The following is a 25,005-nucleotide window of genomic DNA, read 5'->3' as shown; positions in this document are numbered from 1 at the left end:
AGGTGCTGCCGCCTCCAGCCCCAGCCCGCCCAGGGAGCGCTGCACCGGAGGCTGCCGAGCCCTCCACTCCTGTTTAAGAAGTCTGTTGATAACAGGTCACCTCCCGCTTCTCTAAATGAACCCAGGGCACCTCCGCCGTGCGAGCGGCGAAGGGCTGTAACACCACGGAGAGAGCAGCATCCACAACCCCTGTGTCATCTTCCAGACGGCTCGACCTGGAGATACGGCAAACAGACAGCAAACACCCCTCCTGCCAGCTTCAGGGCTGCGGGGGCTCAACAGGCAGGGCCAAGGCCAAGCAAGTCCCTTCTCCATCCTTGTAGGAGATAATCACAAAATCGTCTAGGTCGGAAAGGACCTTGAATATCATCCAGTCCAACCATTAACCTCACACTCACAGCTCCCAACTACACCAGATCCCTCAGCACTGGGTCAACCAGACTCTTAAACCCCTCCAGCGATGGGGACTCCACCACCTCCCTGGGCAGCCCATTCCAACACCCAACAACCCCTTCTGGAAAGAAATGCTTCCTAACAGCCAGTCTAAACCTTCCCTGGCACAGCTTGAGGCCATTCCCTCTTGTCCTATTGCTTATTACTTGGTTAAAGAGGCTCATCCCCAGCTCTCTGCACCCTCCTTTCAGGTAATAATACAACAGTTAAAGACACTCTGGCATACACTGGCAGGATGTTTTTCCACACCATGACACAACTGAAGCCCACGTTATGTGCACTGCAAAGAGAAGTGAGTAACAAAAGCAGCAGAGGTGCCTGAAAAAAACCAAGGCAGCGGTGTCAGGAATGTTCTGCCATTCGTTCACCATTAATATGATGTGGCCTAGAAGCGTGTTAACTGTGCACCAAATCCTGCTCCCGTGCAGCAGCCACAGCCCTGGCTGCAAAGCAACTGCACAGTGCACAAGCAAGGGGGAGAGAGCAGAGGATGCCCAAAACCATGACACACAAATAACAAGGAGAGACAACAGTTCTGTTGAATATTTTAATATCTGCATTGCCTTCATAGCGCAATTAAAGCAATCTTTAAAATTCACTTATTACAAATATTTGTCAAGTCTATTTTTCCCCAGAAACATTTTTCTTACTTCCTTGCACATACACCCAAACACACTATAAAAACCTCATTCATAACATCAAAGGAAGGGCAATCATCATTCATGTAAACATCTTTCTTAGAGTTATCCATTTTTTAAAAGTCATGAATAAACCTACAGATGTTCAGTAAGGCTCATAGTTCGAGTACAAATGTCATAAAACACCTATCAAGTACTGTATACAAGTTAAATACTCCGGGGTTAACTGTTAACACACGTATAAGCTTACCCCAAGGATTATTCTTTAGCACTTAGTTCTTCGGAACAGAGACACCCAGTAATTATGGGCTAAAGAGTATTAAAATAGCAGAAGGCCCAGCAGAAACTGTTAAGTAATACACAATTTTAGCCTGGATCTTAGCTCAAGAATTAAACTCAGTACAGTTACAGTAGGAAAAGTTTTCTAGGAGAAAATCTGCAGAAAGGAGGGATGGGTCTGTTTGTACAGTATCACGGAGGGACAAGCTGAGAGGTATGTCCTGAAGATGTGACTGGCCTTGCTATTGCAATTATTTATGACAGCTGTGTGTAATGCTGCATAAATACTTTCCCAAATAGCAGAAACGACCATTTGTAATTGTAAAGATCATTTGTTGCATCTCCCCTTTTAAAAAAAAAAATTATCTATTTATTGGTAATCAATTACACTTGCACCTTACAAAAAGACGTCCTTTTAAATTTGGTTTAGATCTGACTGGAACTTTTTTTAAATATTCATTCTACCATGAAAATATTTCATACAAACATCATTTTACATACAAATATGTTAAAACTTGTGAAGAGGGTCTTCCCACACTCATGATTTTATGGCTTCAACATTTAATTGCTTAGAATTTTTGTATGTATTTTTCTCCTGGAAAAAAAATAACAGTAGTTACAGTAAAACTGGTAGAGAAAGAGGGCAGGAGCTTCAATTGCCTGAAGACAGAAGAGCGCCAAGAGGAGGGTCCATTCAACAGATAGTGACCTTAGTGTTCAAAACCTTTGATCTGGGGCAAGTAAACATGCACTCAATCTTGCACCTTTTTTTATTGAAAAAAAAAAAAAATCCCTTATAAGACTGCTTAGAAATGCTTTGTCCAAAAATATAGTTCTCATGTTTCCAGTACACAAAGCAAAAGGAACAAGTTGTCCCCAGGGCACAGGTGAGTGCGAAGCCCACTTACACCCACGGGTAACGCTGCTCCCACGCCTGCACTCCTCGCCCAAATGTTCTCAGCATGCAACAGCACGGTGTAAGTGAGGAAGAGGCGTCTAATGCAGCACCCCAGCATATAAGGAGACACTTCAGCAATATTATTTTCAAAGCAATCGGGTTTTTTTAAGTGCTTGGAGGTGAATTCCTCCGGCACCCACAGCTCCAGCAATTCTGCTGTGCCAGAGGAAACCAAAGCAGCAGATAACTGGCTCTGTACAAGTCGTTACCTCATCACAACGGCAGCATTTTTCAAAAAGACTATCAAATTGAGTGAAAGCATAGAAATCACAGAGGTCTCTTGGGCAGAAGCGACAGTGTACAGTTCCTGGCGTGACCGAAGTGGCGAGCACCAGTTTCGACTGAAGGACGAGCGCAGCCAACTGGGAAGGAAACAGAAAAGTGATTTCCACCACTTCTCAGTTTCTTGTACCAGACGGGATACGTTGGCTACTCTGCTCCTCCAGTGCCTGGCAGAGGGTGAGAAATCCCTGATGGTGCTCTCTCTTCCACGCCAGCAAGGTGCTGCAACAGCCCCAGGAAAGAAACCACAGCCACTGTCAAACTGAGCAACGCTGAAAGCTCCGCATCCGAAAAAAGCTGAGCTAAGGAAGAGGCTACCTCGTCGCTCCTGAAATGCGCAGCCTCACCAGGCCAAGCAACCGGCCTCCCCAGGGTCTCGAAACCTGCACGAGTCACCCAGGAGCTGGACCTGGGCAAAACCATGGGCCACCCTAGCGGGTACTGTTGCAACTGTAGAAAAAGTCAAAAGGCTGTCACAGCTCTCACTCAGATTGCTGAAAAGCCCTATCCACGTATTTCCTTTGACTTTTTCAACAGTTAAAACATACATGTATTTATGTAGGTTGTTTTTTAAATTACTACCAAAAAAAAGGGAAAAAAACCTTTTCAGATTTGTGATGGAAAAACAGGTATTGTAGTAGATCCCAAAAAGTAAAATTATATCACGAGACTCAACTTGAGACACAGCCCCTACACCTAAGTCCTTCTCCCTCTTATCCAGAGGAGTGACCCAGCAGCAGGTAGCTCTCAGCTGTAGCTTCTCATCTCTCTTGTCTCCAAGATAACCACTTCTCCAGAAAACTAAGCTCTGTATTCTTGGTGACAAAACACTGCTGCAGCAGGAAGATCTATTTAAGATTTTTTAAATTTTTTTTTTTTTTTTTTGAGAGAGAGACGATCAGCAGCCTCTAATACAGGCTGATATAGACTCCTCATAAAGGAGCTCAGGTAACCCTCCCATCACACAGGAGCCATGTGCAGCATTGCAGACCAAAGGCAGACATTGGGAACTGATCCGTGCCTGAAAAAAGCAGCAATTCCAAGGTTCTCTTACCCCATTCTTTAGTCACAACGAGTACTGAGAGCCAGCTGCTCACCCAGGCTCAGTGGACCGGCATCAGCTCTCTTTCCAGTTTCTGTGCTGACAGGACAGTCTTTGGCCACACTCAGAGAAGTGGGGCTTCTTTACTTATTGCATATTCACCAAGAGTCAGCTACATTCAACAGACTCAAATGGATTGCTTCGCAAAATCACTGCTCCCTCTGTTCAAATTAAAACCAGGCTTTGCTGTGGGTCTCGTGTTACTACTGATAAATAGTTCTGCTAAGCTGGTCTTGCTATCTAGTGAGTCCCAGAAGCTGAGCTGGAATACGTTGACCAAGTTAAGGCATTATTTGGAGTTCTGTAACTAACCTGTGTTTGAACCTGTGGTTGCCAACGCACACCTCTCAAAAACCTCTGAAGGACACACTTGAGCCCTGAGCCCTTTCCTACCTGGTGGTAAAAACCATCCCAACCATCTCCACTCTAACGGACTACAAAGAAAAAGAAAACAAAGAAGAATTAAGAGGCTTGGTCCTGAATCAAGCCAAAGCAGCTTTATAATCACAACTTTTATAGAAGGTTGGTCACTGAAGAAGGGATCTATAGGAGGACCGTTAGATTTTAACAGAGCAGAGAGAAAAAGGACAGTAGAGCTAACAAAGACAACAGCCACAGCAGAAGCATACTACCAGACTACAAGCGTACGCAAGAGCAAGAGAATCTGTTTGACCACCACCAAAAATGGCTTTTAAGAACACACAGTGCCTTTTTCTCTAGAATTTCCCTATTTTAGGATGCAACCTTCAAACATGATGTGCAAAGAGCACCTGTCTTGTATTATCTCAAAAATCAGGCAATATGAAGACTGACAAATCTATTAAAACATAAGCAATTCCACATGAAAAGGAGATAGCAGACGAATTGGGGACTGATCAGGAATGAAGCCAAAGGAGCTCTAGAGATCAGAACATTTTAAGCATGATTCTCTAGTGGGCACAAAGACGCCAGCAGTCCGAAGCAGGTTATCAAGACTGTGGAGGGAGTTACCGTCCCTTCCCAGCAGGGTTCAGTCACGTATCTTCCCTCTCCTCTTCCCCGTGCTTAAACACAAGCCTCAACTTTGCAGACTTCATGGTCCTGGCGGGATAATCCACAAGATGCACACAACAGCTTCCTACCAGAGAGGCACGATTTTCTGCAAATGGCTGCAACAGCAATGATCTAAACTAATGACCTGTGGGCAGGTAGGGAAAGATCAAGACGTGCGTATCTTTTTGAGGTTCATTTGCTGAAGCTGTCTTGCCAGTTGGCCTTCGACAACTCCCCCTCACCTGCAAGGCTCAGTTCTTTCTCTGCACACTCAGCTGAGTCCCTGAGCTGTCACCTCTGCCAGCCACCTGCCTTGGACGAGAAGTGGAGCCGTGGCCTGAGTCTCCAGCACATGGAGATGGGTGGTGTCAAAGCTCACATTCAGATCACTGCTGGAAGTGTCAAAAAGCCCTGAGCCTACTCGCCCCACCCAGCCCCAGCACATGCACAGAATAGCTTTTGTGCAAGCTTAAATGATGAGGTGCTGGAAAAGGTTTGTGATCAGTCACAGGGACTAAACAGAGCCCCAAGTTAGAGAGGTTCTTATTAGTAATTCCTAACTTTGTACAGATACCAGAGCAAGGATTCTCAGACTGCACAAAACAGCAACCTCATCCTTCCACTTGCAGGTACCAACCCAACACATTCTCCATGTCCAGCTTCCCAGACAGCCAGACACCTCCAACCGTTCAAGCAACCAACCAAAATGTGTTGCAATAGAAAGGTAGGTCTGATTTCCAAATCATTTATGTTACATATATACAAACCTTCTAAAACTACAAACATTTAAAAGTGTTGCAAATGCATTTGAGTTTTTCCTAAGCTGCTAAACCCAAAAGAGAGCATCAGAGTCCCAGAAGGGCTCCAATATCCAGACTGAGATGATACAGTATTTCTCTCTTGCACAGCATTAGGCAAGCCCAGTACAGTATCTGAAAAAATGCACAATTTCCCTACCCCTGAAAAACCCCAGAACACAGCCCTGCAGAAGAATATTCACAGGCCCCCACTGTTGGCTGCAACAAAGCTATGGATTGACTGCTGTTTCTAAATATGAGCAGTGGGTGATGTTTTTACATTCATTGTTTGTCTTTCAAAAACAATCTTTTCATATATATTTTTTTTAAAATCTTATTTTGATACCTCATACTATATTAATTTACTGTGCCTTAAACCATTATTACTAAAAGACAGCTACAAGACTATATTCTTTGTCAACTGAACACACACAAAAGATACAGCTCTCCTTAATCAAGTACTACAGCCTTCCCTCAAATACATACACCTCCTTTAAGAGAATTCACATGAGATGCAAATATCTCATTGCTAGAATTTTTGCCTTGAGAACTGGCCGCTTTTAACAGGTGAAACAACACAAACCAACTCATGGACACTAATGCAAGTAACGTGCTTGCCTTCCAGAGCACGTACTTCTGAAAGTCCTTCAAAAAGCAAATCCGTTTTCTCCTTTCAGAAAATCTTCCTGCAAAGAACAGCTTCATTTGCGTGTCATAATCATAAATTAAATAAAATAAGCCAGCCGTAAAGGCTAGATAAATATTAGGTTTGGACATGTTGCTATACTATTTAGAGAGCCACAGAGACCAACACACAGCACTCTCACATACACACACAAGCCTTTCCACTAGTTAGAAAGGATTTTCTCCTGCAAAAGAGGATTTGTAGAAAGAACAACGTTCAGACAAGAGGAAAGGGGAGTTAAAACCCAGCCTCCTATATGCTAATAAATAAACTGCTCTATTGCAAGATTCAGATCAAAGGTTTAAAAAGGCAAAATTATGCTACTATTAGAGAATATCAAAATATTACTGTTATCATCACAAGTGGCATATATGCAAAAGGCAGTTGCACAATAATGCCTAGGCAGATAGAGAGCAACACTAAGTCTGCCGACTAAAAGTGAACGATATACCCATTTTAGTTTTCTGTCTAGTCTTTTGGCATCTTTGCATATGATGCAAAAGCAGAAGCTACCAAAGAATATCACATCTCGTATAGAATATTAAATAATTTCTCCAGATAAGACTGGTGCAATGCTAGCTAATTTTAAATCTGCTATGAGTAACACAGTCAAACCTAGTTAGTATGCAAGAAACTTATCTCTTAACACAGAATGCAAAGTTATGATGCAACAGCATGAACAATCCCTGGTTGTCCAGTTTTCAGTATAAAGGTAGTGCATAGATCCAAGTTTCTGTTTCAGTTTGCTGAATGGAGGAGCTCCCATTTCACTTTTGCTGGGCAGCCTGGAAAGCTTTCAGTTCCAGCTGGTACCACTCTGGTGCTTCTGGCCCGTTTTGCCCAACGGGGTTGTGATCGTATCCATAAGCCACTGTTAATTCTTCATCCTTCTCCACAGCCCTGATGGTTCGGATACACTTGATAGGCCCAAACCGAGGATGGACAAACCTAGACAGAGAACAAAACACCTCTGCTAGGCTTAGCTGTCAATTCACAGACTCTGTTAGCCCCTTTTATAGCTTCAGAAGTCACTCACAGCTCAGAGTAATAATCTGGTATCAAATGAGTAGATGGCTTTGAGTTAACTTTATAAAGACTTAAGTAATAAGGGCAAGAATATTGATATTAAAGCAACTTTGCGTAGCTCTATTATTTGAAGTTTTTCAACAGTCCCGCAACATTGCTTGTTTGTAATAAATAAAACGAAGTTAATCACTGCCTTGGGCTTGCAGAGGTAAGCATCTGCATGTCAAGAAAACAGTATAGATTATGAGACTGGAGAGCATGGAAAACTGCTCATCTTCGTTTCCTCAGCACAGGTTACTTACCAAACAATCACAACATACTTCTGTACATCTTCTCCCAGGGTCCCACAGAAAGGCTTATTTGATGAAGGAAAACTATTTGCTACATATATATCTCCACAGGTCTGTTGATTTTTACACTGGTATGAAAATATTTATACCCCTGAGCATATGCATACATCAAAAGTTTCCTAGTGCTCTGCAACTGCAGAGCAGCAAGATGCTTATTTTTAGTTTCAAAAATCACAGCACATTTGATGGTGCTGGTCAAGCATCTGCAGTTCAGCAAATACGGTGCAGTCCTAGCCAAGCTCGGATTTAGAGAGCTGTGCTTATGCATTTCAGAATGAAGAGGCAGTTCCTAAAGTTCACGACAAAATTAACAGAGCTGCAAACTTCAAGACACTCCATGGTGCAAGTCCCAAGTGCCATCAAGCACCCCAATGCTGGCCAGTTTCCGACTTGGCCCAGGTGAGCAGGAACTCCGTCAGTGCCTGGACCCGTTACTCCCAGCCCCGCCAGCCTCTCCTCACCCAGCTGCCCCGAAACACCCTGTGAGCCCAGGCTGCTGGGCTGCAGCTTCCATGCCAAAACACGAGGCTCTACTTACGGGTCGTAGATGCAGTTAGGAGTGAAAGAATGGTTGGCCTTATGCCCCAGAGAGGCACAGTACTTGGCAGCGTGGTTGTAGGGCTCTGGCACATCTATGACTGTTTCGTCATCCAGGGATATTGTATTTCCATTGAGGGCCCAGTCTCTGCTGTCTACCTAGTTTGCAAGGCAAAAATCCAGTGTGTGTGTGGAGGGGTCAACTTTGCCAGCAGTTTGAAAGCAAACATTCAAATATATGCAACTTAAGCTTTTCCTGTAAGTCATTAAAAAAAGCAACCCACCACCACTTTTTCTATATATACATAGGTGAACATGCTTTTTTTTTTTTTTCAATTAAACTCCATCATATTAAATCTTAAGGGTGGGAAGGGGGTGGGTGTAAAATCCTACTAGAAGAAGATTTCAGAAGGAGCAATGAAAATTCAGACTGACTTTTTTCTCTCCTTTACCTCCTGGTGTGTAATTCGCACTCCGTTGTAAAAGGACATAACTGTACTGGCTTCTGCTGCTATTTTTGAAAATAATCCTTCTCCAGCACTGGAAATGAGAGAGACATCAACATACACCCTAGAAGGGGAAAAGGGCACGGAATTAATGATTGGCTACAGTTCTCATTATCAAGAAGTGTTATCACAACACTACTGGCATAAAAAATAATATTTCAATATAATAATAAAACTAATAATAATTCAAAACCTCCAAATGCAACTCCTTCTCCTTCCTCTCCTCCCTATGTTCTCTCTACTTTGGCAAAATGAAGATTTGGTGGGCAGTAAGGGCTGACTTTATCTATGAATTTTTTTTTTTCTTTAGAAGTGTCAATTTACTATTACACCTCATTGATGGCTTCAACCCCGGAACACCCTCAATAACACATCAGAGTCCCAGAAGACCCCACTGAGCTGAGGTCGCTGGTGTGTACATACACAGATGAGCAAGAGTTTTCAAGGTGAAGCCCTAGATCTCAAGCACTTGATGCAAAGTAATGCCAGCATTTTACTAATCATTTATTTAGATACTTCAGAGTATGACAAAAGGACTACAATAGAGGTATCTACAGAGCAAGGCCTCCTAAAAGTCTAGGTGAAAAGTGCAATTGTGGAATTTCCATGGAAGGGATATCACTGGCTGAATCTGATGAGAAAATTGCTGAGGAATGGGTTTTGACTTTACATGACTGTCACAAACAGCATCTCACATTCCCTGATGATTTACTCTTGACACTTTGCTACATCTGTAGGGGGTGGAAGAAAACTTTGTACAACGCAAGCCATCAAGTGAGACACACAGAATGCAGTGCACAGCAATCTGAAGCTAGTTACACATCTAGAAAACAGGGAACAGCATACTTTTCTGCTCAGAATGTTGCAGATGTGTGCTGTTAGTGGACTCCAGGACTTGACTGAACATGGTTTTAAAATGCTGATAAATTATCCTAGTTTAATATCTTTAAAAGTATTGCTGTGTTCTATCCACTAGAGTGTAATTTTACTGTGTGAATCAGAAAGAAATTCAATCAAGTCAAATGCTGACCGATATGCAGTAATTTCACAGACCCTTATGGTCTTTTAAAAAAAATTTAAATGAGAAAAGATTTAGGGCTTAATTTTGCAAACATGTAAAAGCAAAGAAATATGGACAATATTGAAAGAGGGGAGAAGAAAAAAAGCCTACCTCTCTGACTCATAAGGATCAGGAAGAAGAGCATTTGTGGAAATGCAGGATGAAGTAGATTTGTCAAAACTGTATGCTGGGCCTAAAAAAAAACCAAACCAGAAATCAGCAAAGGAAATAAACTAATCGGCAGTACCGAAAGCATGTGACCTGTAACTTAATCAAGACATTTAAAAATTAAATTTTAATGACTGCAAGAAATAAATGTTATGCTTCAAAAAAAAAAAGAGTATTAATAGAACTGCACCGGTAAAAGTTTTTCAGTGAGACACTGTTTCTTTATTATTTTTCCCCTCAACATATTAGAATAGCAGTATTATCACAAAAAGGTGATAGATATATATATATATTCTTCAAACTACCAGCTTTTAAAGGAGGACTGGACAGTCTTTCAAAACTCGGCCTTCCAGAGTCTCAAAGTTTAAAAGTAAAGCAAAATCTAAAAGGATGTATTCAGTAACACATTAATTATGGAAAAATCTTGGGACTATTGCATATATGAAATGTTTTCTGCTCCAAATCCTGAAGATAATGTTCAGTAATCACAAAGTACACTTGCTACAGTCATTTATTTCCTGCCACTAATAAGCAACTCAGTGGTACAGCTCCTAATTATATCCTTACATCCCTCTCCAATCAACTGCCAGAGGACTATCTAGGAGATAGGTTAAAATGCAGGTGGAAATAAGATGGCAAAAAACCCCCAAAACACAGTATTATGAAGTCTGATAAAAGACCATTGTCCCTGGTGTCCAAGATCTGTGCTGGCTGAAGGCAGCTTCCTCCAGAGTGTAATTTAATCCTATTTACAAAGCACAACTGTACTCTTTCAGAAGTTATCTTTTATGTTACATTTTGATTGGCTATCACAACTGAGAGATTTTAAAAGTAAAAAGCCACATGTATTTGCTTGTCAAGGTCTCTTCACTGAGTTTTATGTTATTTTGTATCGAGTGAGACAATCTTTGCTGGCAAAACAGTAGATGTGTTAGCATAGTCACAGTTTATTACTCATGGCCCTGCCTGCAGCTTTAACCCACTCACCTCCAAAACACCACATACACCTCAGAGCAATAAAACTGCTCCAGAACTCCAGGCCCAAGGCACCACAGCCCCGGAGAAGGAGCATGGCTACATGGGCTGAAGGTACCGCTCTTGACCTCAACCATCTCATAGCCACCTTCTGTCAGCAGGACTAGACAGACTGAAGGGTGCTGGTGAACCAGACTGTTACACAACCACTGAATCTAGTTCACTAATTCCAACACCTGTGTCCTTTCAGCCCTGTAATGCAGATGGCAGAATATTCACAGTGCTAACATTCACTTGCACAAACCCGACAGCTACACAAACCACGGCCTCCCTCTCCACTTCTAGTTATTTTACTAACAAAACAAAGACTGTAACTGTGCCAGCATTAACATGGTTAAGCAGGTTTCCATTCTGGCACATATGGCAATGGTATGTGTGACCAGCAAGACTGCACCCCTGAGTGTGCAAGAGAGGGTTATGAAACGCGGTTCAGCAGCACCACCACCTGGGTCACTTCCCATTTGTTCCCAGAGCAAAGGAATTGCTCCATATGCCTTTCTGTCCAACTTTACAATTTAGAAAAAGGGCTTCTCACTAACAGACGTACTATCTTATCAAAGCCAGCCTCTGGAGTTTCTAATGGGGAACATTCTAGAAACAAAGTTGCTTGCAGCAAAGAGCTGGTAGGAAGAATATAAATTTCTGTGTTAGCTGAACTTACTGCCTGGTACTACTTCAAACTGAGGTTTCCCATCCTCTACAGATGTCAGAGTTGCCAGTTTTGCTTCTATCATTTCTCCATCTATGAACCTTCCAGAATACGCAGTCTTTCCATCAGGGTACACATAGGCTATTTTCTCTCCAGTCATCTCCCCTTCTTCATTCACTTCTCCCACAAGGCTGCCTCCATCCTGAAAAGTGCAGACAAGAAAGAAAAGGCAGAGCATTTAGTTATATTTTACTATCTTCAGTAAATGAAACAGATTTCTCCTAACTTTTAAAAGAAGCAATCTAAACAACAGTGAATTCAGATAATGAAAATTGTTGAGAAACAGAGACATGAAGAAGCTGGTTGAAATGATTCCAGTCAGGATAAAACTGATAAAAGAAACAGGCAGAACCCAAGGTCTTTCCTTCCATGTGACACAAATACTGAGTTTCAGTTGGCAAAATTTTTACATGAACAGTCTGTGAACCAAGGCCCAAAGCCACACACAAACTTTGTCCAAATTTTTTTAGTATGATACTGTGCTGGAGGAAAGAAAAAATTGAAATGCTGCCTTGTTCACTGCTAATTCATGGTACATCAAAAGACTTGAGCCTATTGGAAAAAAAAAAAAAAAAAAAAAAAAAGATTTGCTAGACAACTGGAGTTTCTCTGTCCCAGCATACCCCACAGTGTCAGGTGGTACTCGATGAGAACAACTGTTGCTGAAAGCCATCATCAGCAACACTTTTTCTCTCTAAGGTTTACACGTTTTAGCCCTGGGCTTTGCCATCTGTGATTTGCCTGCAACTCCAGTTAGGTCTATTTACAGAATTGCAGAACCAGATGCATAGATTAGCACAGGTCTAACAACTTTGGGTGTTTATTTCAAAAAGGAAGAGGAAACATCTGGAAATAATGCCCTGGAGCAAAAGCAGCAGGTGTGATGTGGAAACAGACTGATTTAGATAAAGATTGCTGTGAACAGACTATTTCACAGTGGCACCCTTTTCTTCAGCTCCAAGGATGAAAGAGCTTCAAACATACCGTTGTAAGGGACAGTGAACCTTGTTTGGGTAAAAATGTGTGCACATAGCATCATGCACAGAACCATGCATAAACAATTGCTTCTGTAACAAAGGTTTTTTTGAAACACCTTGCCTCCTTTATTCTGGCAAGATGATAAACAACCTCTAAATACCAAATACCCACATTTCCAGAAGGTACAGCAGCACTTTTGACAGCTGGAAGATGAAACAGCAGGCACATGACCTGAAGGGTCAGCTGTGTGTATTTTATACACTAGTACTGAAAACCTGCTACCTGTTCGGCAGCATACACCAAGCATTTGTTGATTCTAACACACACTTAATGGCAACAGTGAAAACCGGTAAATAAAATGAACAGCCAACAGTGAGCATTTGAAATGCAACTAAAGCATGTGCAATATGCAGCACAGAAATAAATTGGGTTTTGACCAGCAGCTAAATTACATGCAGATATTTCCCCCTCCTCAACACAAGGTAAAGATTGCAAGGTTCAGCATTGGAGTGCTGTGTAAGGCTGAACAGGAATTAAAATCTTAAAAGTTTATATTAAAAAAAAAAACTAAAACCACAGAATCACACAGTATCGTCTAGGTTGGAAAAGACCTTGAAGATCATCCAGTCTAACCATTAACCTAACACTGACAGTTCCCAACTACACCAGATCCCTCAGCGCTATGTCGATCCTACTCTTAAACAGTACAACCATTACTGCCCTAATTAGTATGGTTATAAACGCACAGCAAAGATTTCTCCAGAGTTTTTCAGAGGAGTATCTGAGTGTTTATCAAGAATCAGAAAGATAAAATTCTGGCTTGCTTCATGAGCAAAGCACTTGTTCACACTCCAGTCAGAGGCACAGCATTCCCACCAGTTACATTCCATTTTTTGGGCAAAACCAGAATTCACAACATAATCTGCAGAAATGGACAAAGTCTCTCCTCCCAGTTAAATAAGGGCAGCAGTTTGCAATAGCTTGCATGGCTCCCATGCTCCCCACCTGCAGTCAGCACTGCAAAACGGCAAAATCACCAGCCCAGCCTTCCCAAGAGGGTATACATAAATGCACTTCCAGGGGGCTGGGTTCCCTAGAAGATCAAAATAGAGGGGGCTTCTCACAGCCTTGCTGAATCCTGTCTACTGGGCAAACACTCAGCACTGAAAAGGTTTAACTGTATGCTGGATTATCCAAAATCAGTATGTGCAGATCCTCCACCCAGATTTTTGTGTGTTGACTTTTGGATAGCTGGGTCACGGTGGATATTTCAGCTGGGGAGAAAATACATGATGGTACTATACTGCAGTGAAGAGAGCAGGTGGTCAGGCTTACCGGGTAATAAATCCAACAAACTCCATGTCGAATGTTGTCTTTATACTGCCCTTTGAATATCAGCCGCCCGTCACTGTCATACTCCTGGGCTGGTCCATTCAGCTCTCCATCCACATATGTGCCATGAAGGACAACTCCATCCTCATAAGTGTAGATTCCCTGGCCTTGAAGGGCATCATCAACATAGTACCCTTCCAGGGTGCTGGGAAAATGAGAAAGAAAACAGCAGTGAAAGACTGTTCACCTCTCCAGGAGGTGAACCTAAAGCCTCAACACGAGGCACAGCACAACCCTGCTCCTCTGCTCGCCATTCTACATATTACTGGTGCAGAGAGGCTGAGGGGAAATCTTCAAGAAAGTCAGGTCCAAGGAGGAGGTAACTGCTGACGCCTGGTTTGCTGTTGCTGGGTACCTTACAACCCTCCCCAAAACGCACACCACCACTGAAACAATGACAGCTTGTCTTTGTTTTCTTGGTGGCCTCTCACTGAGAGCCCAGGCTGTCACGGGGCTGAGCGATGTGCAGGCAGACAGGAAAGTATGCTGAAAGGCATGCTGAAAGGCTCGGTGGCCACTGTCAGGGCTCCCTCCTCTGTCCCCCCTAGGCATCATTATCCCCCCCATGTCTGAAACTACCACGTGTTGGCTAGGTTCAACCAAATTTGAGGGGGACAAGGGGAAGAGGAGCAGGAAGGTAAACCTGACTTCTCTGGAAAGCCAAGATGAAAAACAGAAACTTGTTTCTCCCAAGGCAGAAAACAACTTACGCTGTCCTTTCACCAGGGTGCGCTGCATGGACACACCATCATTCATCTAAATGGCATTGCTGGGCTTTTTTTATAGGCTGGGATAGCAAATTACAGCAGCAAATGGATGCTCATGGTCAAAGAAGAAATTATTGCTCAAACAGGCTACGCTTACATTAGGATTTTCTATCTCCTATGCTTGGATCTTTACTGACATCTCTCCGGTGAGATGAAATTGAACTGCCACCCAGGTGGGCTGCCAACAGGGCACAAACTGCAACCTGCTACCAGTTCGGTGTTAGGTCCCTAGTGAACACTTAGCAGCAATATGTACTGGATTTGCTAAAAGCACTGACATTTTTCATGTATTTCTATTAAAATGGAACACAGCCTGTCAAACAGAACTAGTGCTGCACCTGAAGAAAGAGACATTTCACTTCGGTTTTGTCTTGCAAACCCTTTAGAAGAGGCACAATAATATCCTGCAATCTGCTTTGCTCCGTTTCTTTAAAAAAAAGGCTGTTGAGAGAAGCTACAAAAAATTAAGGCATAACTGCAAAAAAAAGGATCTACTCAGTTATTTCTTTCTCAGGTTAGAACTAGCATAAGGAAATACAAACTGTTTGGCTTTTACCCCAGCATATTTAGCTAACAGCCAGCTGCAGTACACATACTTTTACTGCATAATTCTTTTTCTGATGCAGACATCTAAGGTGTAAGCCCAAACAGCATCTGGGAGCACATGACTCTACATGTTTTACAAAACTTTACAACACAGATTTTCAAGAGTTGTGGAAGGAATGTTTTCTCAGAACTAACTTTCCGGTTTCTAGAGCTTCAATCTCTGTTTTTATGTCACTTTGGCAAACGGGCTGAGGTTTCCATGGGAAAACACTACAGTAAAAGCTTCAATGCAAACCAGATGCAGAGCAGGAAGGGGCAAGAAAGCTGTTTTACCTTTCAATTGGATTAATTTCTTGATCCAGGTTGCTATAGGGCTGCACAGACAGCTACAGCACCACAGCACAGGAAAGGAGCAAAGCAGATGAGGGAACAACCAGAAATCTGTGTGCTTACTCGACTATAAATGACACCACTTTCTCCTCTAGTTTATCACAGATCACCAGATTTGAATTTCATTGTAGCTGACAACACACACAGAGTCCATATGTAGGATTAAAAGAAGCAGCCACCCCCAGTTTATGCAATCAAACAGACCAAAACCCCTTCTTGTTACCTTTAATGATATTAGTTGTATGTTAACAAGTTGCTAAATTACAACAGTGCTTTGCTTCAGCACTGGAAAAAATATCTTTTCTTTTACTGTAGCTTGAATCTCTAGGTTTTCTTTCATTTTATTAAGCTCCAAACAATGTCCAAAAGTTCCATCTCTTTCTACTCTCATATCATCTAAGGAAATAAAAAAAAGAGATACCTAAAGAAAGAATTCTATGTCTTTCAACCTTGCCTAAAAAGTCAGGTTCTCTAAAACTTTTATACTTTCCACAGTTTTTGAGTTATTTCCACCCTGTGTTCCCCCCTCCTCCCTTTTTAGGCTCTCAAAGTATAGTGTCTGCAGCCAGACATGATACTTGCAACCAAGACCTGACCAGCATGAGGAAAAATAAATAGCTTGTGTCTTGCATAAATGAAATCTTGTTAATCCAAACCCTGAGCTAGCCTGTATTTCTCCAGTTTGCTTCCCAGATTAGCATATTTGTAATAATGTAAATTCTTCCTAAAATCAAGATTTATCAGATGTACTGTCTTTCCATTTTCCACCAGGCCTAGAGGGGATCTAGGATATCCGCTACCTAAAAAATAAACCAGTGATAAGAACTGGGGGGAAATACTTAGTGCAGTAGTCTTCCAGGTAATCAATTACATCGACAGACCCTGATCCATTCATCCCTCACTCCCTGATCTCCCTTCTTTCCCTCTATATGGGAACACTGAAAACTCTTTCTTAAAAACTAATACAGTTTCTACTGTGTTCTGGGAGATGTCAGTTTACAAGGGTTTCCAGTTAAGGCAGAACAGCAGCCGCAGCTCTGTGCCAAACACGGCTCTCATGCTCCCAGTTATTGCGCAAAGTGTTTTTGTGTAGTGCACTCCAGCAAGCGTTAGCACCAATGAAAGCTCGAGCACACAACCCAAAACAGGGAGTATGCCAGAGGTGAAACTTCTCTCTCTGAGAGAATATGTTGGGTTTTGTTGCATTTTTGAAGGGGGAGGAAAAAACAACTGATATTTCATTTCCCTTAAATAACCAACAGGAAGGGGACAGCTATTCCAGTAAGGGGAAAAGTTCTCAGTGAGACAAACAAGGCAGCCAGACAACCCATCCTATTTCCCAGCACTCAAAAAATGAGAATGCTTACAATGCTGCCAGTCATGTCTGATAGGACCCAACTGCTCCTGAACAACAGACCTACAGCTGTCAGCCTTTACCAGCAGCCTGTGAGGGAAACAGATCCAGGAATGCTGAAACCAGCTAACTTACTACACTGAAGCACACAACACTGCAAGGGGAGATGTGCTTTGAGAAATTTTGGGGATTCATTTCTCTTCTTTGTAAGCATTCAACCTTGCCCATGGCACAGTTCATGGAAACAGCACGTCCTCTTTTATGCCAGGTCATTCTTACTGCAACACATCACAACACGTGAACCACCCACTTTCAGAGACCAACTTACTCTTGCTAGCTGGACGCAGCTAGGTAAATCGCAACATATTTAGCAACTAGTCACTGCTCAGTTAAGGCTGCTCTTGCTAATTTAAAATAAGCTTAGGGCAGTTTGTAAAAATATACCATTTTCCAAAACCACATTACAGATTGTTTTTGTATATTTACATTCTGCTAGTTCCTGAAGTCATACAGTAGCCAACTATTCCATTTTTTTAAGGGTTATGAACATTTAAAAAAAAAGAGTTGGCAACACTGAATCAGTACAGAAAAGGCGCAGTAGCAGCCTGAGTTTTCCCACAGAGCACTGCCTGTACCCTGGATTACTTGGAGGAGCAGCCCTACAAAACAAAATAGTGGGTCAGTTTCTCTGACTGTACAATCAGCAACTGCTCTGCTGAGATCATCAACAAGCACAGAAGCGTTATGTACATGTGTCCATAGAGATGCTGTCTGCCAACTTAAAAAAAAAGAAGGCTATTTTAGAGAGGTCAGCTGCTGGGCAGTACTGATTTTCAGTTACTCATAGAAGATTTAATAAGCCCATTACCAACAACAGTGGGGATTTTTCTTCATCCAAGCTTGGAGGCCTGAACAGTTTCTGCATAACTGAATAAATATATTATCTTCCTCATGAAAAAAACCCACAATCCCCAGTATGAAGCAATTGCAAAGGCAAGTACAGACAAGGAGCTGACTCACTGAGACAGCACAATACCTCTACTCCTGCTCAGAAGTTTGCTGAGCAGGAGGAGAGTAGACCCAGCACGACTGTCAGTTTAACAGCTGCTATTCATAGTGCCACCGACAGCTGCAAAACCGTGAAGAATCATGTCATTTTATACATCTGCTGCTCCTTTGGAGGAAGTTCTGAGCAACTGCAGAGAGAAATGCTGCTGTTGGGGAAAGATGTACAAGGTGTTCATAATGAAGATCTGAGAAGAAAACACATGCATGGGCACTGACTAGCCCACCTTTACTGTCACAATTCCCAGTGAAGAGAGTGGATGTTAATCTGAAATAAATCTGGCCACAAGCAACTTGCAGAGGATTAGGTAGAGTTGGGAACAAACTCTTATTTAACTCAGTCCTTTAACCACTAAACTATTTCCAAGACCAAGCAGAGGGTAAGCCTCTCCGTCAAGGTCCTATGTCTGTGCATGAGGTCTGGCACAGGGAGCAGCTGCAGTCTCTGTAAAGGGCTATAAGACAGACAAGGAATTCTACCTGCAGTTACAGACTTCAACTTTGCAGTCCAAGTCACTGTCAGCATTGCTTCCAATAGCTCTGACCACCTCCCAGGCCTTACGGTCTCTAATAAGTTTGTAACTTTACAGCGTTTTAAGAGCTCACATCCACTGCATTCTCCCACCAGGAAACAACTTCAGGCATCACATTACATACAAAGCCACAACCCCATGGCTACAGCAGCAGTAGAGAAAACTTTCTAGCTACAGTTTTTAAGGAGAAAGCTTACCCAGAAACTCAGCAGCATAGAATCAATATAGATTAGTTTTGTACCACTGCAAGCAGAAGGCAGAATATAGGAAGAAAAAAAAAAAAAAAAAAAATCGAAGAGTCAGTGTCTACCTTCCATCAAAAAAGAAGAACTTGCCACGGCCATTCTTTTCTCCATGCACAAAGTTTCCCTCAAATCTGTCTGTTGATGAATAGGTGACTGTACAGAATCCATGTGGCAACCCATCATCATCTAGATGCCCTGAAATAAAAACCAGACAAAGAGCAAAAGAACACATTAAACGTTATATAAAACTGCAAAGCTGTTCTGATTATGTAGATGCTTGAAATGCAGTAGCTCCCCAGTAAAAAACAATAATCGGCATCAAAACATTTGTTAGGAACATTGATCAGAGATTCAGTACAACTGAAGTCTGTACTTGTGTAACACACTTCACTTTAAAAATAAAAGGGTTAAGATAAAAGAAACAGAATGAGAGACGAGAGAGAAGAATAAGCAAACAGACGTGTTTCTAAAAGAAACAAGGTTCATACTATTCTAACGTGTTAATATACATCTTAAAAATGTAATAATTCTTTATCTAAAATATCTATTTCCTGATGAGAACAGAATAGATTTAGACTTCAATCTACTGAGTAAGAAAATGTTTGGTTTTTTCTTTTGATAAATACCTGTCTTACAACAATGTGCCACCTTGTAGCTATACCCACAGGGATTTAAAGAAATTAAAGCATATAATATCTATAATACTATGCCCTTGCAACATGTCGGTCAATTTGCTATTTCATATTTTAAATCTCCAGTGCCTTTCTGATGAGTTCACATTACATGCCCCAGTCCTGTTCCCTTTCCTAGCCATATCAGCTTTCCCCATTACAGCTGCTGCCCATGGGGAAAACAGAGGGATGACACACTTGGATCCCGGTCTGTATTTTACCGAATGCAGCTGGCCAATGATTAAGTTAAAGCATAATAAGGCTCCTACTGCATCTCTATCTGCCTTTTCAAAGCCAAAACAAAATGGAAGAGGAGTGTTTTAAACAACCGCTATTGTCTAGTTTACCTGTGTGAACTTGGGAGTCCTTAGCACTGCATTAGCAGAACACTGCTCCGACTGCAGAATGAAGATGCTGAAGCTCAGCAGGGCTGCTTTCAGCACAGCATACACCAGGCAAGAGTGTAACAAGCTCCCATCATGACATTTTATCAGGTATAAATTTTGCATGAAAATGGACGCCTAAATAAAAGCTAGCATATATTCACATTCTTTCACATTTCTAAATAAAATCTGATCTCTGATCCCCTGCGTCTCTTGACGAGGCATACAAAGTATATTAGAGACGAGAGACAGCTCATGCATCCACTTCTACAAGCTTAGGGTCAATCTCTTCCCTGAACAAATTTGCCCCAAACTTAAAAGCTTCAACACATACATGGAAAAGCAGAAACAACTCCAAGGTACAGGGAGCCACCACAGCCCAGGCTGATGCAGGCAACAAGAGCACTTCAGTGTAACCAAACCTTGAGTCCTACACTCAGAGAGAAAACAAGCTATGAAGACAGGGGTGGAAAAAGCCAACCACCCATGTGGCTTCAGAAATCCATCTATTCGTGTCCTAATGGCAACAGGTCCACAGGGTTCTGCAGGGACAAGGGTACCCAGAGGGCACACGCATGCCCACGTTTCTCTTCTCACATTCTTCTCTCTGTCTTAAGCTACTGCTTCCTTGGGATGCTCCACAGCCCCCCAGGGACACCACAGGCAGGGCATAGTAAGGATGCAGGGCAGCATCTGGTTAAGAAGTACTCTCCTATAATCCACCACAGCCTTTTAATACCAGAATGATTGACAGAAGAATACCATACAGCACAGGATACTTTGTCAGGATGTATTTCCAAATTTTTGTCTATCTCAAAGTAAAATTTTATTTAACAGAAAAAAAGAAAAAAAAAAAAAAGAATACAGAGACACAAAGATAGAGGAAGGGGGGGAAAAAAAAGAGCTAAGCAAATGTTCCTTAAAATAACCAAGTAAGGCTGTGCAGATTTATTACCCATCTCCTGCACTTGTTACATTAAGTAGGGAAATACACCCAGAAAGAAGGTTTACAGGTGAAAATATGAGATAGCTGAACTCATCCAAGAGCCCAGATTCTCTCCTTCCCACACATGCTCCCCAAAGTTTCTCTTGCACCTGCCTAGCACCCTCTGCAAGTCACTAAGCCAGCAGAAAATTCCTCCCTTTGTCATTTTGTTGCTGGTTCAGGAGGCTGACCCTGCACCCCACTGCCAGGGCAGAGCTGGGTGGCTGGGAGTCAACCTGCCCCTCTTGGGGGTAGCACCCACCTCGCTTCCAGTTCAGCCACCTCACAAGTCCAAGATAAGACCGAAAACAGTTCAAAGTTTAAAAAGTTAATAAAACCAGACACTGCTTACTGTCCAAGCTGAGAGAAGTAACAGAGTAAAAACTGAGAGCAAAAGCAGGATGGGGAAAAAGGTACATCCCTAAAGGCTTTTAATAAATTTGAAGAGGAACCCTTTAAAACAAAAAGGGCAGCATGCTGCTCTTCAAACAGAAGAAAGGCTTCCTTCCCTCCCATCCATTCCTTTTTTGTAGAAGGGAAAAGTCTTAGCAGTTATGTCAATTTAACTAAAAGGTCAGTGAAATTTCTGATGCAGACCCCCTTTTAGAACAAAAACAACTATGTCAACATTTATGGTTTTAAATAAAGGCTTCAGTTTTATCAATATGGTAAGGCTATACTGGTGCAAGTTAACAAACCCTAAACAAGACTACCAGTTTTTCCCTCACTGTAGGAGCAAAACTTTTATAAAACAGTTGGATTAGAAAAGATATACTGACAGTATTGATACATTCTATTATAAAAAAAAAAAAAAGCATAAACCAACAAACTTGCAACTTTGTTCTCTGTGTCTATTCAGTTTTGTCAAGATTTTGCTGGAATGCAAAGCCCAACACAAAAGCTGCCATGCTTACCCACAGCACGCATGTCAGGACTTTCACACGGTAGGATACAGACTATCCCAGAGATTTAAATGGTCAGCTTTCATCTGATGGCCTCTATACAGAGTCTTAATCTCAGCTGCAGTACAAAGAATCCAGTTCTTCTAATATGCTAGAGATTTTCCTCCCCATGAAAAAAAAAAAAAATCCCTCACCCCAACAAAACAAGAGACATTCAGTCTCTCTTAGTCAATAGGGCAAAAAAAGCAATTTCAAGTTTAATTACATAGATGTAACTTTTCCTATATAGCCGAAGCCTTAGGCTCTAATTTTGTTTCAGATGAAGTCAGTGGAAAAAATCCTCATTATTTTAGTGGGAGTAAATGAGAGTGTTCCACTTCCCTTTCTTGCCTCTCTCCTACATTTGAGAAAACAAATCCAAAATGTCTAAACATTTTAAAATTATTGTAAAACCTCACTTTTGTTACTTCTTTAAGGGTCTCTTAAGATCTCCTCTTAAACTCAGGCCATGGACTTTTCAAGAAAAACAGGGGGGTAATTCACAATGCACATGATGGGGCCACTTACCAAAAACACTGATGTACACAAACCAAAGATAAAAGCCCTTTACTGTCTGTATTACTATTACTTAACAGAAGACATACAGTGTGCATCATCAAAAAAAGATTCTGGCTACAAAGATGCCAGATGGATGTTTTAGGAATAACAACAATAAACCAACACCCCCCCTACCAAAAAAAAAAAAAAAAAAAAGTGCTGATTTCTGTGCTTCGGGTAAGTGCAAAACCACCCAGCCAGCCTACTCTCCCCCAAACAGCACCCCGCTTCTGTGTCACTCAGAAAAACACAGTTTCATACACACTGCTGAAGAACATATGCTTTAAAAACTCATTTCCTTAGCCCACAGAAACACTAAGCAAATCCACGATATGGCAGAACACTTTACCTGTGATCCGAGAATCAAGACTACGACTCTCTGCCCAAGACACAACTGTAATTCATAGACTTGGGGAGCGGGGAAGAAAGGGAAAGGGAAAAGGCCCATCTGTTGAGAAGCACCTTTGGTTTGAAGAATCTCACACCCCTCACTAGCATGTTTTACACCACAAAGCTCCTCTTTGGCTCTGTTACCACATACCTAAGCAATACATCCAGATCCTAGCAGCAGCTGCTTAACTCGCATCTGTTCTCAAGACTAAGCTGCCGTGCTCAATGTCTTCTTTGGCGAAATGTGCTTTGAGGCCTAATCCTCCTGCCACAAGATACGAACAGCCCACCATCGAACGATGTGGAATTACCGGCATCTCCTCACAGTCAGCTCCTTACTTTGTGTGCTTAATCCCGACGGCTGAAAATCCAGGATTGCTCTTTCGGGCCAGGACCGTTGCCCTGCGAGGGGCCTTCGGGGAGCAGGCGCTCTCCCGTGCCGCCGCCACGCTTTGTTCGAGAGCCGCACGAGGCCAACCCGGCGGCCTCACGGGATGACGGCGAGTTGCCGAGTTGCACCGCTGTGTGCCAAGGTCTCCCATCGGTAAAGCCTCCCAGAGGCACGTGCCTCGGGTTTAAAACTCTTACAAAGGGTTAGTTCTCCGCTCACAAGAGGCTAGCGCAAAACGGGGGGGGGGGGGGTGTTGCCCGTGAGATGGGCCTGCCCGCTCCAATACAGGCGGCTCGGCTCCAGCTCTGCTGCCCGTGGACATGGCCACGGTTACCCCCTCGAGCTGGCCTTTTCTTGCCCCTTTTCCACTTGCACGAAGGTAACTGCGGCCTCCGAGAGCGGCACTAACACCCCCCCACCCCCCGGCTCCCAGAGTATTTACCGGGGACAGGTAGGTCGGATGCACCAGCCGCCGCCGAGGAGCCAGCTGAGCTGAGCGAGGCAGGATTCCTCCCTCGCACGCCCTGCCACCGCGCTAAAGGACGCAGCTTCCGCGGGTGCGCGCCCTGCAGCCCCCACGGCAGCTCAGGGGCCGGTACCGGGCAGCACCGAGCCGGGGGAGAGGCGGCGGCCGCCCCAAGTACAAGGGCGCGCCGAGCAAAGGCACCGTCCGAGTGCCAGCGCCTGCACGGGGGGCACACCAGCAACGGCAAAACACGATTCTATTTATTTATTTATTTATGTTACGAGCAGAACAAACGTCAGCAGAAGGTTCAGGGGCCGGCGCCGCAGCTGCGGGCGGCGGCCGGGGTACGCCGACAGCACGGGGCCGGGGCCGGACCCACCCGGCCGCCCGGCCCCGCGACACGGCGCTGCCCCCCGCCCCCCCCCGCCGGTCACACACCGCCACGTGCGCGGCGGCGGCAGCGCGGCCGTTGCATAAGCCCGCTGATGTCATGCGCTGCCGCCCGCCCCGGGCGCCCCTCTCGGGCCGCCACCAGCCCGCGGCCCCCCCTCCTTTAGCCCCAGCACCGCCCGGCGCCCGCGGGGCCGCCTCCCCCCGCGCCCGCCGCTGCCGGCGGTTGCCCCCCGCCCGTCCCGGGGCAGGTACCTTCCACGGTCTCCTCCAGCGTCTCCTCGTCGCTGTCCATGGCGGCGGCGGCGGCGGCGGCGGCAACGGCGGGCGGGCGGGGCGCAGCCGCGGTAACCCGGGAGGGCGCGCGCGCGAGCGCCGCCCCGCCTCCGTCTTCCCCCCGCCCCCGAGAGGCGTGACCAGACCAGAGCCACGCCCCCTAGCGGGCGGGAGGGGCGGGGTGTGGGCGTGGCCGGAGCCGCAGGACAGAGGGGCTCGAGGCGGAGACCCCTCCGCCCCGCAACAAAATGGCGGCGCGCGGGCGGGCGGCCCTGGGAGCTGCGGGGGTCCGCCGCCCGAAGGCACCTCCCGTGGCAGCGGCGCCGGGCAGCGCAGGGGTATTCCTCTGCGCACCCGTGCGTGACCCGCGCGGAGGGGGATGTATGCGGTGCTTCGGCGAGTGCACGAGGGGGTCGTTCAGTTTCTGCTGAGAACGTTCCTAACGTGGCACAGAGCGGCACAGGCGGCGGGAAGATCCCACCCCGTCCAGCGGTGGGTTCCAGGCACCCCGTCTGGTACGGGGCTAGCACGGCACCCTGGACCCCTGCTCCAAATGGGCATTTCGACCTTCGCCTCATAAAGCAGATCTCCTTACAGACCCCAGCCAAGAACCATGGCACCACTTTTTCCCTCCCCACGCCAAGAGCCTCTCATACCTGCTGCTTCT

General features: G+C 44.1%; 1 protein-coding gene across 3 annotated transcripts; it reads right to left on the bottom strand.

Annotated features, from left to right (window-relative positions):
* Positions 1-986: 986 nt before the first annotated feature.
* SETD7 (SET domain containing 7, histone lysine methyltransferase) lies at positions 987-24,386 on the bottom strand. Of its 3 annotated transcripts, none has more exons than XM_074905067.1 (8): positions 24,318-24,386; positions 18,953-19,082; positions 13,931-14,132; positions 11,570-11,759; positions 9,817-9,898; positions 8,592-8,709; positions 8,141-8,298; positions 987-7,204 (listed from the first exon to the last, which is right to left on the bottom strand). In XM_074905067.1, the coding sequence occupies exons 1-8, from the start codon at positions 24,355-24,357 to the stop codon at positions 6,994-6,996; spliced, it is 1,131 nt and encodes a 376-aa protein (XP_074761168.1). In that variant the 5' UTR covers positions 24,358-24,386; the 3' UTR covers positions 987-6,993. The 3 variants fall into 3 exon arrangements, with proteins under 3 accessions (XP_074761168.1, XP_074761169.1, XP_074761170.1); XM_074905068.1 differs by having other exon boundaries at positions 987-7,174; XM_074905069.1 differs by lacking the exon at positions 987-7,204 and having other exon boundaries at positions 8,184-8,298; positions 8,575-8,709.
* Between the last annotated feature and the right edge of the window lie 619 nt (positions 24,387-25,005).

This window comes from Athene noctua, chromosome 4 (assembly GCF_965140245.1).
Source record: "Athene noctua chromosome 4, bAthNoc1.hap1.1, whole genome shotgun sequence".
In the NCBI taxonomy this organism is placed as follows: domain Eukaryota; kingdom Metazoa; phylum Chordata; class Aves; order Strigiformes; family Strigidae; genus Athene; species Athene noctua.
The sequence above is the reverse complement of the archived record's forward strand: the minus strand, read 5'-3'. Positions and strand labels throughout refer to the sequence as shown.

Coding starts and splice junctions, on each gene's coding strand:
- SETD7 (XM_074905067.1), bottom strand. CDS start 24,357: ATGGACAGCGACGAGGAGACGCTGGAGGAGACCGTGGAAG. Junction 11,760..13,930: donor TTTGTTGGATTTATTACCCG/GTAAGCCTGACC, acceptor TGCACTTTTCAG/GATGGAGGCAGCCTTGTGGG. Junction 9,899..11,569: donor GTTTGAAGTAGTACCAGGCA/GTAAGTTCAGCT, acceptor GTTTTTTTTTAG/GCCCAGCATACAGTTTTGAC.